Source organism: Erpetoichthys calabaricus, chromosome 9 (genome assembly GCF_900747795.2).
Source record: "Erpetoichthys calabaricus chromosome 9, fErpCal1.3, whole genome shotgun sequence".
Taxonomy (NCBI): Eukaryota; Metazoa; Chordata; class Cladistia; order Polypteriformes; family Polypteridae; genus Erpetoichthys; species Erpetoichthys calabaricus.
In genome coordinates, this window is record NC_041402.2 from 71,002,343 (window position 1) to 71,016,558 (window position 14,216).

A 14,216-nucleotide genomic window follows, 5' to 3' on the forward strand; every position below is an offset into this window, starting at 1 on the left:
TTATCATGTCAATGACACATATCCAGATTTTGTTTATGACTGAAATGCCTGTTGCTATCGCTTTGACCGCCAGCATACAACATGTGTTGTCATCATACAATCATAATTTAAGATGGTAACCCCCCATAGACAGGTGTCCAAACTTTGGGATATCAAACTTTTTCACAGTTGCTCTCTTGTTAAACTTTGGCTACCTCTAAGGAATTCTGGTTTGGATTTTGACCTTTTTTGCCTAAAGACATTTAGAATTAATTTTGGTTTTGATTCTAGTTTTTTATGACCATTTCCTGCCCTTGTGACCAAATCTCCCATTAATGTCTGTGTCATCCCCCAGTTAATATTTTCACACAGATTTTCTCTGTGGATACCAAGCTCTTTAAGTTGGTCACAGCACAATGCAAATGCAACACCCAGCCTTTCCCTTAACCCAAATTATTAGACAAGAAAAGAAAGAAAGAAATCGTTTTACATGAACACAATCTAACTACAACATAGGAGCAATGACCACAAAAAGTGATAACGCTTTTACTACAAGAGTTCATTTAAGATTCTGTTTTATTAGCGATTGAGTATATGCACCCCAATGTTTGAGAAACACCCTCACCATTGAAGATAAAGTACAGGACACTCCCGAGCTGCAAAAATTAGAACACTTTCTCAGTTGTTCTGAAATCCAGACTCATAGTTTTAATCCAAGACATATCTGATGCAGAGGAAACCAGCAGTCCAGTACCAATTGAAATAAGTTCACAATTATTGATTGCATTGAACACTCAAACTGATGTGAATACCATTTCTAATGGCAAAAGCATACATACCACAAAAGGCATCTGAAAGTCTATCACTTATTCAGAGATCAGTTCTTGATTTTAGGACATTTCTTTGCATAAATCATTTCCTCGTTACTATTCCCATTCTTCTGAGTCAGAAACGGGTCTTAGTGTGATATTCGTTTTTATAATAAACTCCTATTGTTCTAGTAGCCTAAGTAGACTTACAAAGTTATATGGTTATCTTCACTTCATAACTTTCCTTAACTGATTCCAATTAGCCTTCTTTGAAAATTACAATATACAGTCGTCACTGATCATGCAAATGGCAATGAGGCCTAGACAGAACCTTTTGATTCAGTCCCATTTGCACCTGTGTGCTCATCATTAAGTAGCTGCTTTTACAGCAGGCATTTTGGAAATAATTAAAAAATAAAATGAAAAAAGTAGCCTGCATAAAACAGATCTGTTCATATGAATGATAGTAAAATCATAAACACTGAAATGGGGTATTTTTACTTTGGAACATTTAACTTTCAAACCGTTTCACTGCCTGTGACTCTTCCTTCTATATTCCTGTCTGTAGCTGAGCTGAGCTGATATACAGTGACTGAGTTGCCTGGTGAAGTTACTTATTAACCATTCATTTAATAAGCTCATACATAAACAGTGTAAACTCATGCCCAGTCATTGTGCATTTAGCCTTTGGTGAGCACTTTTGTTTTGTTAAAGCTTTGATATATACATTTTTCTAAACTCTTAGATTATTTAATCTTTTCTTATTAGAGAATCTGCCCTGATAAAGACTTTTATTCTCATTTTCCCCTTATGCCCGAGTTTTTTATTTTTTTAATACAACTCTTCCTTTTAGAAATAAACCTATTTGCCTTTTTATTGACAATCTGTCTTATGATTCTGTTGTTTCTTAGCATTGATCTGCTGCAACAGACAAGAAACTCACATTTCAAATCTACTTTAAACATGCATTACGCACTTTATACCATTTATGAGATTTTTGTTTTCTTGGGTGGCTTCACATACACTAGAAGACCAATTCTGTGAACCATATGAGGTATAAAGTATGTTCCAAGATGACAAGATAACTTTAATGAAACAACACAATTATTTATAAAATGGGTCCAGTTGTACTGACTGCAAGGAATTGCAAAGCCCTGAACATGAAAAAGAAATAATTAAGGGATGTAACAAATGAGTTGAAACTAGGATAGTACACATAACTGAGCCAAAATGTTAGCCAAGGTTCACAATCAAAGGGCAGAAGTAAATTCATAACCAGAGATCAATTAAAAAACACAGAAAATAATACTAGGTTATTTAGGTCATATCCACAAACTCAGACAACCCAGAAGTGTATGCTGACCTTTAATTCATTGTGGTAATGATGTCATGTCTCACACACTCTAAGTCATCCTGCCAAGCAACTGCTAGCAACAAAAGATACAAGGTGTCTCAAAATGGAGCTGCCCATTCACAAACTAAATAGCATCATGGCAGAACATTAAACTTCACTAAAACAAAAAATAAATGTACCCATTGGATTCTTTGTATAAAGCATTTTTAGAGACCAAAGAACAGTTTAAAGAAAATGAAAAGCAAAAGTCAGATCATGACAACAGTTACAGGCAGAATTGCAGAATTTGGCATTTTATTAAAGCTACTTAGAACACAATTTTCTCCAGGATCTTCTCTGAGTGCTCCATTTTAACTTCACCATTCCAAAGATGTTAATGTTGGGTTACCTGGTACCTCTAAATTACGCTACTATGAGTAAGGGGTGGTATATGTGTGAACATTAAGTTCCGCTCCATGTGGTGTTGGTTCCTTGCATCCAGTGTTCCAGACTGCACAGTCCTAAATTAAATTAAATGGGTTAGAAAATGGAAGGATGAATGGATGGAACAAAAACCAGCAATAACTTTAGTACCCAAGGAACAAGTGTGGGGAACCCATAGTTTATGAAACAAAGACTATACAATGTACCAAGCAGAGGGAACCATAATCAAACTTGTTTTTATGCAAATGCATTTGTATTGGTCTACCACCTGAAGGTAACAGTTGTTTTGAGGTAAAAAGGGTGAGTTTTATAACCTTTGCTGGAAACAACTTATCCTTTCTGATCTACACTGAGAAAAAGGCCTGTGCATACAGTATGTATTTCTTGAATGTATTTGAAAAAACATACAGCAGATTCACGAAAAAAGTAGTGAATATGAAAACCTGTTCCCTAGTCCAGTATATGTCCAACGGGTTGATCCAATCCCTTCATAGTCAGATGCCCAGTAGTAGAGACAGGAGTTGCAGTGTAAAGAGTACAGGAGGTAGGTTGTTGTTCTGATGACTCTGCAAGGAAAAAAATAATATATAAGCAAGAGTGGGTCAGCTTGGAACAAACTTAGAAAAGTTTGGTAAGTTAGCTTTGACCAACTCAGGTGTTGAAATTATGAGTCATGGAATCTGTTTGATATTCTAATTAAAAAGCAAGTCAATTTGGCTATGATTTTTATTGAAATTAGATGAGTCATAAAACAGTATCAATGTTTCATGTGTGAGGTATTTTGGTTTACTATGTCTAAATATTATGAAAAAATCAGTTTTTGCCAGTTACAAGTGCTTTGTGGAATATTGGTCTTTTCACCATTACTTTTTATCACAGTTGACCTACAGAGAATGCTATATACTCTGGCAATTCTTACCATCATGCCACAACTGGACAATAAACTTTGTGAATTTCCCCTTGGGATTAATAAAGTATCTATCTATCTATCTATACTATGTATAATTGACAAAAACATGAATCTGTGAATCTGAAAGATCAGGGAAGTAAGAGTAGTATATCTGATGGAAATGCCTCACTGGGTACATAAATAAACATTATGTGTAGCATTGGGGAGTGAAGCTGAAGCCTTATGAAAGGCTTCTGGCTGTTAAGTCCCAAAAGATCCGGGTTTAATTCTGTGCTTGAAAATGGAGTTCCAGCCCCTGGTTCATTTTGCATTATAATTGTGTAGCCTCATGGCCTGAGCAAGAAGCCCCGCCAGCCATTTTAGATAATTACGAAGAATGCTGCAAGTACTAATTTCTCAGTCTGAATGGTAATGGCTATTTTGAGCTCCTCATATGACATGGTCATCAGACGTTAGTTTTCTGCTTGATTGCTACCTTGTTTCCCTTTTCCTACTGTTTGTGGACTTTGAACTGAGCAACCGTGGGTGTAGGTGAATATATGCTGTAGTGGTCTGCAAACTCACCCAAGATTGATGCCTTACTTTACACGTCTGGCTGCTGTAATAGACAAAGTGGTACTTACAGCTCAGGGAAAACCTGTCAAAGAAAATGGCTGCTTGTGCTGTTGTTTCTTTTTGTGTATGTCATCTTTTTCACACTTATGGATATACCAAATTGCATTACCTTATGTTCAGTTTTTAAATAACATTATTTATGACCATTACTTCTATTTTTTGTTTCCTCCCACAATCCAAAGACATGCAGGTTAGGTGCATTGGCGATCCTAAATTGTCCCTAATGTGTGCTTGGTGTTTTGGGTGTGAGTGTGTGTCCTGCAGTGGGCTGGCACCCTGCCCGGGATTTGTTTCCTGCCTTGTGCCCTGTGTTGGCTGGGATTGGCTCCAGCAGACCCCCGTGACCCTGTGTTACGATATAGCAGGTTGGACAATGACTGACTGACTAACTGAATGACTTCTATTTTTCTTCAGCTTATCTCTTGCTACAAATCATAACAATTGCTTTATCTTTATTTTTAACTTTTAACCTTTTTAGCTTGTTTTCTGTCAGGCTTAGTTGTCAGGCAATCTGAGGCACAGGAACAAAGGCTTGCATTAAGACCAGCTGACTGCTTTTCAGATATATTAGAATACGGTGTGTGCTGTCATATTGTGTCTACAGGGTACAATGATTACTTGAGTAATATGTGTAGCTTATGCAAACCTGTTGCAGTGTATATGAGTTAAGCTGAACCAGGTTTTGCCTTTTATGAAGATGAAATTGGTAATATTAGATTTGTTACCCTTATAAATACCCCACCACCACCAGCAGCAGAGAACACTGTAAGTTAGACTCACAGGAATTCTGGTGGGGACAGACAGTCTGGTATTCCCCAGTCCTACTCTATGATACTTGGTGACACTAGGGGGAGTTACTCAGGGGAACCAGCAGGCCTTTGACTGGTGGTGTTTGCAAAGGGCTATCCAGAAGGGTTCCTGGACCCAGGCTTAAAAGCCCCTTTTATTCGGCCCATAAGGAGGATTGGAGTTGGGAGACAGCCACTAATGCAGGCTCTATAGGCAGAAGGAGAGAATGCAATCCAGAGGAGAACACCGAAACTGGTATTTAGGAAGGTTAGAGGGCTTAGGAATTATTATTTACATCTCTTATAAGCTTCAATTGCTTCAATTTCTGACTTGGTTTGATAATACAACCCCATTTTCTTTAATTACTTTGGTCATTCAGGGCATTATTTGGGTTCAGGGTTGACTCATGAGCAGTCCACATTCTGCATACCAGCTGAATGTTTAACATGAAAAAAGCAATTGAATGGGAGCAAATCTACTAAGATGTGCAGGATACCCAAACACCAGCAGAATTAAAATGTTTGCAAATGGTCAAATATTTGAAGAAGTTCATGATATAAATAGAAATAATTAAAGTTTAGTTTAAGTTTAGGAACTAAAACTAACCATTTTTTTAATATTTGGCCTTGCTTCTACTTGTGGAAAACTGATGTGCCGGCACATTTCATTTGATCTGTAATTGAATATTGGCACCAGATAGTGAATTTTTCCTATAGCAAAATAAAAAAAATATTACTTCATGCATTTATGTCCAGTATATCTGACTACTGCCATACTATTTTGACAGACTGCCCAAATCCTTCTATTTCCAACCATATTCGAAATGGTGAATTGTTTTTAGAACTAAGCAATATGACCATATAACCCCTACTACTAACATACTTCATCAGCTAAAATTTAAGTTGAAGTCATTTTCAAATTTATTACATTTGCCCTTGCTCCCTTTACCTTTCCCAACTTAATCATCTATAAATTGCAATTACAAAGTGCAAATCTCCTTACAATTCTGAGGATAAATAAGATTGTTTTAAGATGCATAGATTTTAGAAAAAGTGTCCCAGACATTTGAAACATCCACTGTTGGCTTAAGGTATTTCACATTGGACTCACTCTTTACATCCAGGCTGAAGACTCACTACTTCACAATAGATAGATAGATAGATAGATAGATAGATAGATAGATAGATAGATAGATAGATAGATAGATAGATAGATAGATAGATACTTTATTAATCCCAATACTGCAAAGATGTCTGTTAGTTCATCTAAAATAAAATTGCAGAAGCAGCTAAATCCTTTACCATTTGCTTTTTTCTTTTGGTATACTGCTGTGGCATCAGTTTCCTGTAATACCTTAACAACACTACTCTCTCTAGCTATAAAATGAGATACCCGACTAGCTGAGAGCCTTTGACATCAAAAGTGAAAAGCACTGCATTAAAAGATACTACAAAAACAAGGCTCTGGTGATTCTGCAATGAAATAAGTGGGTTTGAGAAATGTAAGCCTGTATTGGCATTCGAAGCCTTATGCTAGAGAAGAGTGCTACATAAGAAAAAACTGAATTTATTAGCTTTCATCAGTTCTATTGCATCTATCCATATTAAGAATGAGAAACATGTGGAAGTAAAGACATTTACTTTGCAGATGTATTGCATTTTTTATTTAATTTGTTCAACACTGAGGTGCAGTTCCTAATTCCCACTTTATGTTATGGACACAAGTTTCAGTTAAATGATTTCTGTGGTACACAGCAGGCCAAAGATAAACACACCTTAGAACAGATGTGACCAGGGCCTTACATTTGTTTATACACCTGTGGCAATGACCATTGAGAGCCCTTTGTGTTTGCCTTTAAAACCATAACTTGCACATACTTTTCTGTGTGGCCAAATTTCAGACTGTGCACACAGTTATGTAATGTGAATTTCCCCTTGGGATTAATAAAGTGTCTATCTATCTATCTATCTATCTATCTATCTATCTATCTATCTATCTATCTATCTATCTATCTATCTATCTATCTAGTTAAGAATTTTATAAGTCCTTCTTTAAAAATCTACATATTTAATTAAATGGCCAAGTTTTAATTTGATATCTGTTCAGATTTTACACATATTTAAATTTGAAATGCCACATTATTTGTAGATGGGGTCATATTTTCTACTTTTAACTTTGGTTTCAGTTTAAAGCACAGTTAAATGTTTTGTTATGTCATTATTTTCTGTAGTTACACTTAATTAAGCTTTTTGCATATCTTGCTTTGGTTTTAAATTAAATGAAAAAAGGTTTTGGTTTCTAATGTCTCACAATACAAAGCAAGTGTGAAAGAATGTAAAGATAAAATGTCCACAGCAGTCTACAACACATGCAAAACAACATGAAAAATGAAAACCTACATTTCTTTGTTGATATGTGAGAAGCACATATACAGTATAAGTATAGCAGCAAAATGTACCCACAATGGAAATACAATGCAAATGCAAGATCTGCACTCACACTTCACTTTTTAAGTTCTGCCATAGAAAGGGGCTAATAGTAAGCCATTCTATGCAAAGGGAAGGGCACCCTTAATATGTGGCATTGGATATGGTAAACTGCTAGTGAATATACCTCCCTGGGACTCCAGAAGTAGGTATACAGGGTCCATGGTAACTTGGGACAGTAGGAATGACACTGCATTTACAGGGCTCAGGGATGTTTTTACCAATTTAGCTTTTCATTGCCCACTGTCAAGAAATACTTGTATGTATAGAATTCCTGTACAGTAGTGATGTAGGAGAGATACCTTTTGTGATTTTGTTTTATTTACCAGTAGCAGAGATGGTACCTAGCATAAAGGATTATTCAGAAGATATTTCCAGTTGCAGCCAGGGCCCAATCCAAATAAATGTTGAGCCAAAAGACTAAAGCCCAAAAGAAAACCAAAAGCCAAAGAATGAAAGCCAAAGAAAGTTCAAAATCCCTGTTATACTTTTCTTAACAAAATGTTTGATTTTATTTAAAGTCCTGCCTTTTCATTTTAAAGTTTAGATAACTCATTTGGAGTACCAACATCTTTTATGTTACAGATGTCACAGGTCACGTGGCACATGATTCACCTGCCTACCAACCATGCAGCCTCACAGTAACCAGAAAGAGAAAACAGTGGGCTCATAGAATGACCAAGGCAAAAAATGGGAAAATGTTGAGATCACCAATATAACATTAAAGTAAATCAACCATAAAAACACATTTTGCATAAAAAAATAAATGACATAAATAAGTATACAACTTAGAGCCCCAAAATGGCCAGCTGTTGGTTATTTGATGGAGGAATTGTGGGTATAATTGCAGGGTGCACATTTAAATGGCTAGGTAGCATATAAAATTTATTTTAATAGTGTGCCATTTTTCTATTGCTCTATTAGAGATAAGCTGAGAATATTTCATTTAATAGGCCAGTGACATAGTAGATTTAACAGACAGTCGTGTAATGTCTATGGTCTTTGCAGTTCACAGTGTATTCTTCTGTTCCAGATGTTCGAAATATATATGATGCATTTAAAATAACTAATAATTCCTCATCTTGTGCATTGTCACAGGAAACAGGGTCTGCCAATTACACAATAGTAGCAGTATCTGAGGTCAAAACATATGAGACAATTGGTAATGGTCTGAGGTACAGGGTGAGCTTGAAGTATCCATCTGTTTGCCATAGAGAGCAGAGTTAAGAACGGACTTTTTAAAAATTAATTCCTAGCTAAAAGTGTTATTTGGGCTTAGAGACACAAAAAGAGTAGAGAAAGGATCATGGGAAGGCGGGAGGAACACTTTTGAACAGGAGCAGCAGAGTTCATATACTGTATGTGCACATTTGAACCACTGATTGATTATGTTAATGGTGCCAACGTTATAAACTAATTTAAGGATGGATGCTATTCCTGTAGTCTGGTGGATTCCACTTGAATTCTTTGCCCTCTGTGCCACATTCTGAACTTCTTTCAATACACAAAAGTCAGTAAGCAAATGTTCAACTGGCTTTTAAAATTAATTTAGTCTGACACTGCATAGTTACAACATCAATGTAAAAAGGCAGAGGTGCATAGAGTATTTAGCCTTTTCTTGGGAATGAAAAAAATGGCAAACCTTTACATTTACCTGTAGATGTAAGCTTTGCTGAGAATTGCCTCCAGACGATCATTAAACTCAAAGAAAGACATATACTGTGGAAAAAAATATGATTTATAAGGCATAATCAGAAAGAAAAACAATTTGAACCATTATGCTTTATTAACAGTCATCCTCTCCTTATTTTTTTTAATTAACTGATAACTAATGTTTAAAGACATAAGTCTTTTGGTTTTGACACTATTTATATTGTGAATATGAAAACAGTGAAGCCTTACACCATAAATATTTGTCAAAGTGCCAGATACATCCATAGAAACATCAAAAGCTATATTAGGACAATCTAAAAGATAATGTGAATTTAACTTGATACTTACTATGAGTACCTAGGATCCTAAATATTAATGGATGAATCTAGCTAAGGATGGAAGTATCCAGCTAAAGCACTACCCACTGATTTTGGAAATCTGTTTTCTCTTGATAAGGCCTATAGGCAGCCAGATGTGGAGTCTGTTCTGACATAAACAGGCTCAGCGCAGAGACCATTCATTTTCAGCATGCCAGTTCATCACAGACTGTATCTTCACACATACCATGCTGACACTGGCCCAGTCATAGTGACCGGTCAGCCAAGCAGTAGTTTCTGGAGGTGATGCAAACTAACTTAAAATAACAGGCAAACTTAACAATGAACTCACCCAGCCAAAGACTGGATCACCCACTGTGTAGTCTGTTGTTTTTTTTTTTTGTAAGGTTGCCACCCTTTAACCACATACCAAATGAAACTGCATTCAGTCTTTTTAAAGTGTGGTAATAAAGCAAATTGAGGTTTGTTCAAAGGATCACTAAATTGCATGACATAAAGTATTTTTATTAAATGCCACTTTGTGCTTTTTTTAAATATTTGCAGATGGGTACTGTGCGCAAAGCTTGTAAATAAGAAATGTGCAATATAAAAAATGAGAAATAAAAATGTTTTTTCTGTATGTTTATGAAAACGTGCAAAGTAATGAACCTAGAAAGTAAAAGTGCTCAGGCAGCCAAATGTTTGTCAAATTTGTTCACTTCAGGAAGTCTAGAAATGAGTCACCGATTAGGATGCACATATGTAAAATAAAAACATAATAAACCAAAAAGTTGTAAGCAACATTAACTGGGGTTTTAAATGCATTATTCATTTATTATCGTTCATTTTCAGATCACAAGATTACAAAGATCTGAAAATTACTTAGTATAACAACCTGATTTCTTTAGTGTCACAGAAATCGTATTATTGGTAAGTTAAGAAGTTTCCACTTTTGATATTTTCTCCAGGCAACATGGTGGCATAGTGTTAGCACTGCTACCTCATAACAAGGTGACTGGGATTCATGTCCTAGTTGCTCATAGCATGGAGTCTGCATGTTCTCCACGTGTCCACTTGGATTTCCTTTGGGTGGTTCAGTTTTCCTCCAAAGGCGTGCAATTTAGGTTAGTTGATGATGTTAAATTAGTCCTAGAGAGTGTTTGTGTGTGAGTATATGTGTGTTTACTAGGGATGGGAATTGATAAGATTTTCACGATTCCGATTCCATTTTCGATTCTGTTTAACAATTCGATTCTTTATCGATTCTCCTATCGATTCTTATTTTTAAAAAAGGAGAACACACAGGTCGATTAACTTAGAACTTTGTTTTATATCTTATCTTTGAACAAGATAGAAATTTAGGAGTAGCATGACCTTACAAACCCAACAGTGAGATCTTAAGAGATCCACAGCCTACGGCTCCTCGATGGGGTGCCATGGGGTCCCCAGAAAAAAATGTGTAAATGTAAAATAATAATAAAATAAATATTCTTCTGTAGCAATAACAAAGTATAACATAAATTATTCTGTGGCAATTACACAAGAATGTCCAGTAACATTTACACTCTCCTTTTTAAAAGTATATATGAGCTGAGCACTTAAAAATAAAACTACATCAGCCAGCAACAAATACAATCAACTCAAGTCCAATGGAACTGTGCACAGTGCAATTCTGCAACCATCAACTATTTTGACAGCTACATCCATGTTGGCCGCATTATCAACAGTGGCTGCCACAACCTTGTCTTTGATAACATACTCCTCCAAGATCTCATCAGTCTCTTCTGCTACAGCTGTCCCTGTCTGTGCCTGGTACACTGGTTTGGTTTTGAGGACTTTTTCTTGAGCCTGGCCATTCCTGACATAATGCAGCGTTACTGTGAGGTAATGATCTTGACTAAAACTTGCCCATCCATCTGCAGTGACGGCTGCCTTCAACACATGTTTCAGCTCAGTAATGGAAACGGATGAAACATCTGGTAAGAGGAGAATACGCAAATTTGATATTCCCTGACTTAGCCTACAATTAAACACATTCACTTACCGAAAATCGGGGGCATCTACTGTGGCAAATGGGTGCAAGCCTTTTACCACAAACTTAGTCACTGCTCGGTGACATTCGTCTATCCTGGTCTGTGTCATTTTACTTTTCCCCGCCTCTGTGAAAGGAGAAGCTACCGGTAGACTGCAGCGAGAACTGCCAGCATCTGAGACAGCCAGGCTCTGTCCGTCTCTCTCGTCATGGTCATCTAAATGCAATGCACAATAATAGCAGGTTTTGCAATAAGGCAAATCGCGCTAACATAATATGCAATGTTAGTTGATTAGTTACCTGCCGTATTAACGGGAGAGGACCTGCAAACGTTACCGCTGCTGCTGGGTTGAGATTCACTAGTCCGGAGCGGATCAAAAACACAACATTCATTTAAGGTTATCGCGTGTTTTGTGTGCAAATGCTTTTGCACATTCGTAGTGTTTCCTCCCTTTGATTAAATATCTACTTTGCAAGTTGCCATGTTGTCATCCTTTCTCGTAAAGTATAACCAAACTTTTGTGCATTTGTGCCGCTTAGGCGCCATGTTTCCTGCTGGGTAAATGACGCTACGCAACGCGGTGACGTCATTCGAGGCGACTGGAATCGATAGAGGAATCGTTTGCAAAAATGGCAAGCAATTCCAAGGAATTGAAACAGTGGGACCGGTTTTCGATGCCCATCCCTAGTGTTTACCCTACTATAGACTGGCACTGTGTCAAGGGGTTGTTCCTGCCTTGCTGTCAGTGCTTGCTGGGATAGGCTCCAGATTCCTTGCAACTCTGCCCTGGATGAGCCAGATAGGAAAATATAAGGATAGTTAGATATTGTCTCCCCTATTTCTGTTATGTATTAATCAATATTTATTACATCCATCCATTTTCCAACCCGCTGAATCCTAACTACAGGGTCACGGGGTCTGCTGGAGCCAATCCCAGCCAACACAGGGCGCAAGGCAGGAACCAATCCCGGGCAGGGCGCCAACCCACCACAGATTTATTACATCTATATATATAATTCACTAAGCCGCCAACAAGCAAGACACCCATGGAGCACACAAGACAGAGCCACGCCCACCAACTCTAAGACCATTGGATACGACGACAACTCGCAGAGCCACGCCCACCAACTCGGATGCAGCAACTCACAAAACACGTCGTCATTCGCATTCGTCTCTGCTACAGTCCACATGCACCTCTGACCCACGTTGACTTTTCATTATTCTTTTCGGTTACGACACACGACCGCGTCCACCATCGCAGCCAACCGGGTAACCAAAGTCTTTTGGTTCCGGGGGGAGTATGGTTGCAAAGCTGACAATGGTCTTAGAGATGGTGGGCAGGTCTCTGTGAGTTGCTCTTGCAAGCGGGCACATGACCAGGCAGTGTGTATGCTTCAACAACGAGGGTGGACGCGACAGGACCATCTAAGAAGAAGCATGTTTGTCGCAGATGTGAATCGCTGTATGTGGCGTGTAAAACAGTTTGTTTGTCGCGGATGTGAATCGCAGTATGCAGTGTGTAAAACAGTTTGTGAGAGGTATCACATGGTCTTAGAGTTGGTGGGCGGGTCTCTGTGAGTTGCTCTTGCGACCTGGCACATGACCAGGCAGTGTGTATGCTTCGATGTGAATCGCTGTATGCAGCGTGTAAAACAGTTTGAGAGGGGTATCCCATGGTCTTACAGTTGGTGGGCGGGTCTCTGTGAGTTGCTTTTGTGAGCGGGCACATGACCAGGCAGTGTGTATGCTTCGAGAGCAAGGGTGGATGCGACAGGACCATCTAAGAAGAATCATGTTTGTCGCGGATGTGAATTGCTGTATGCAGCGTGTAAAACAGTTTGTTTGTCGCGGATGTGAATCACTCAATGAGCGTGCAATGGCGGTCCTCCAATTGTCAGTCACAGACAATTGTATGTTGCCCTCTTCAGAGTTCCATCTTTTCATTCACCTACAGTCGTATCCTCAAACCCACCCCATTTGGACAACTGTGTCTTTCAGGAAGTGTTCACCCATCAATACATAATTATGCGGCATATGCTACACCGCGGTTGGCTAGTTCATTTATATTTTCTCTTGAACATATGACGACATTAAGACTTTTTCGTTTTTACATTATTTAACTAAAATTGTTGATTTGTACATTTATTCTATATAGCAAATCTGTGCACATTATATATTTCTAGTAGTGCAGTGACCTTTAATATCAATAGGCTTTATTTAAGAGACACGAGGAGACCACTCAGTACATCATGCTCATTTGGTTAGCTAATGTCCAAGTTGTCAAAACTTCTTGTCCTTTTAAAAGGTTTCTACTACAACTACTGTATATGACTTGGACATTTTTCTCATTTCCCATAGCTCTTTGTAGTATAGAGGTGCTTCAGAGCTTCTCTTAGATGCACTTCCCTTTAATTTTCACTGGCGTTCTAAAATATGTGATTCACTAAATGAAATAATGCTACTAGATCAAGTTTATCACTGCCTTTGAGAATGTTGATGCTCTGGATTGGGTCTCCATTCATCCTTCAACACTATAAAGGTTCAGTTCTTCTAGCCTGTCAGAGTGAGACATGCCTTTCAATCTGTGGTCATTATTAATTTTTTGAATATTTTTCATTTACACTTTTTATTTACATTCTGTAATATTTTGTGTCCAAATATAGTTTTTTGGGTTGCAGAATTTAATTCTGACTTTATTTTTGTCTAGGATTTTTGTTTTCAGACAGTTTTAAAATGTTATCGTCTTTTCTCAATGTCCTCTTTTTTTCATGTTCATTGCCATTTTGATTAACAGCTGCCACAGAGATCCCATTCAACATTACCCAGAAGTGCGTGGTACTAATGTCAT

The 14,216-nt window shown here is 37.6% G+C and overlaps 1 protein-coding gene across 1 annotated transcript in view; it reads right to left on the bottom strand.

Annotated features, from left to right (window-relative positions):
• LOC114657804 (cyclic nucleotide-gated cation channel beta-1-like) overlaps positions 1–14,216 on the bottom strand; it is a 123,980-nt gene that overhangs the window by 24,528 nt on the left and 85,236 nt on the right. The window contains exons 10-11 of the mRNA XM_028809709.2: positions 9,020–9,084; positions 3,009–3,131 (exon numbers count right to left, since the gene is read on the bottom strand). Coding sequence (XP_028665542.1) covers positions 3,009–3,131; positions 9,020–9,084 — 188 coding nt within the window. The remainder of the gene's footprint in view (positions 1–3,008; positions 3,132–9,019; positions 9,085–14,216) is intronic.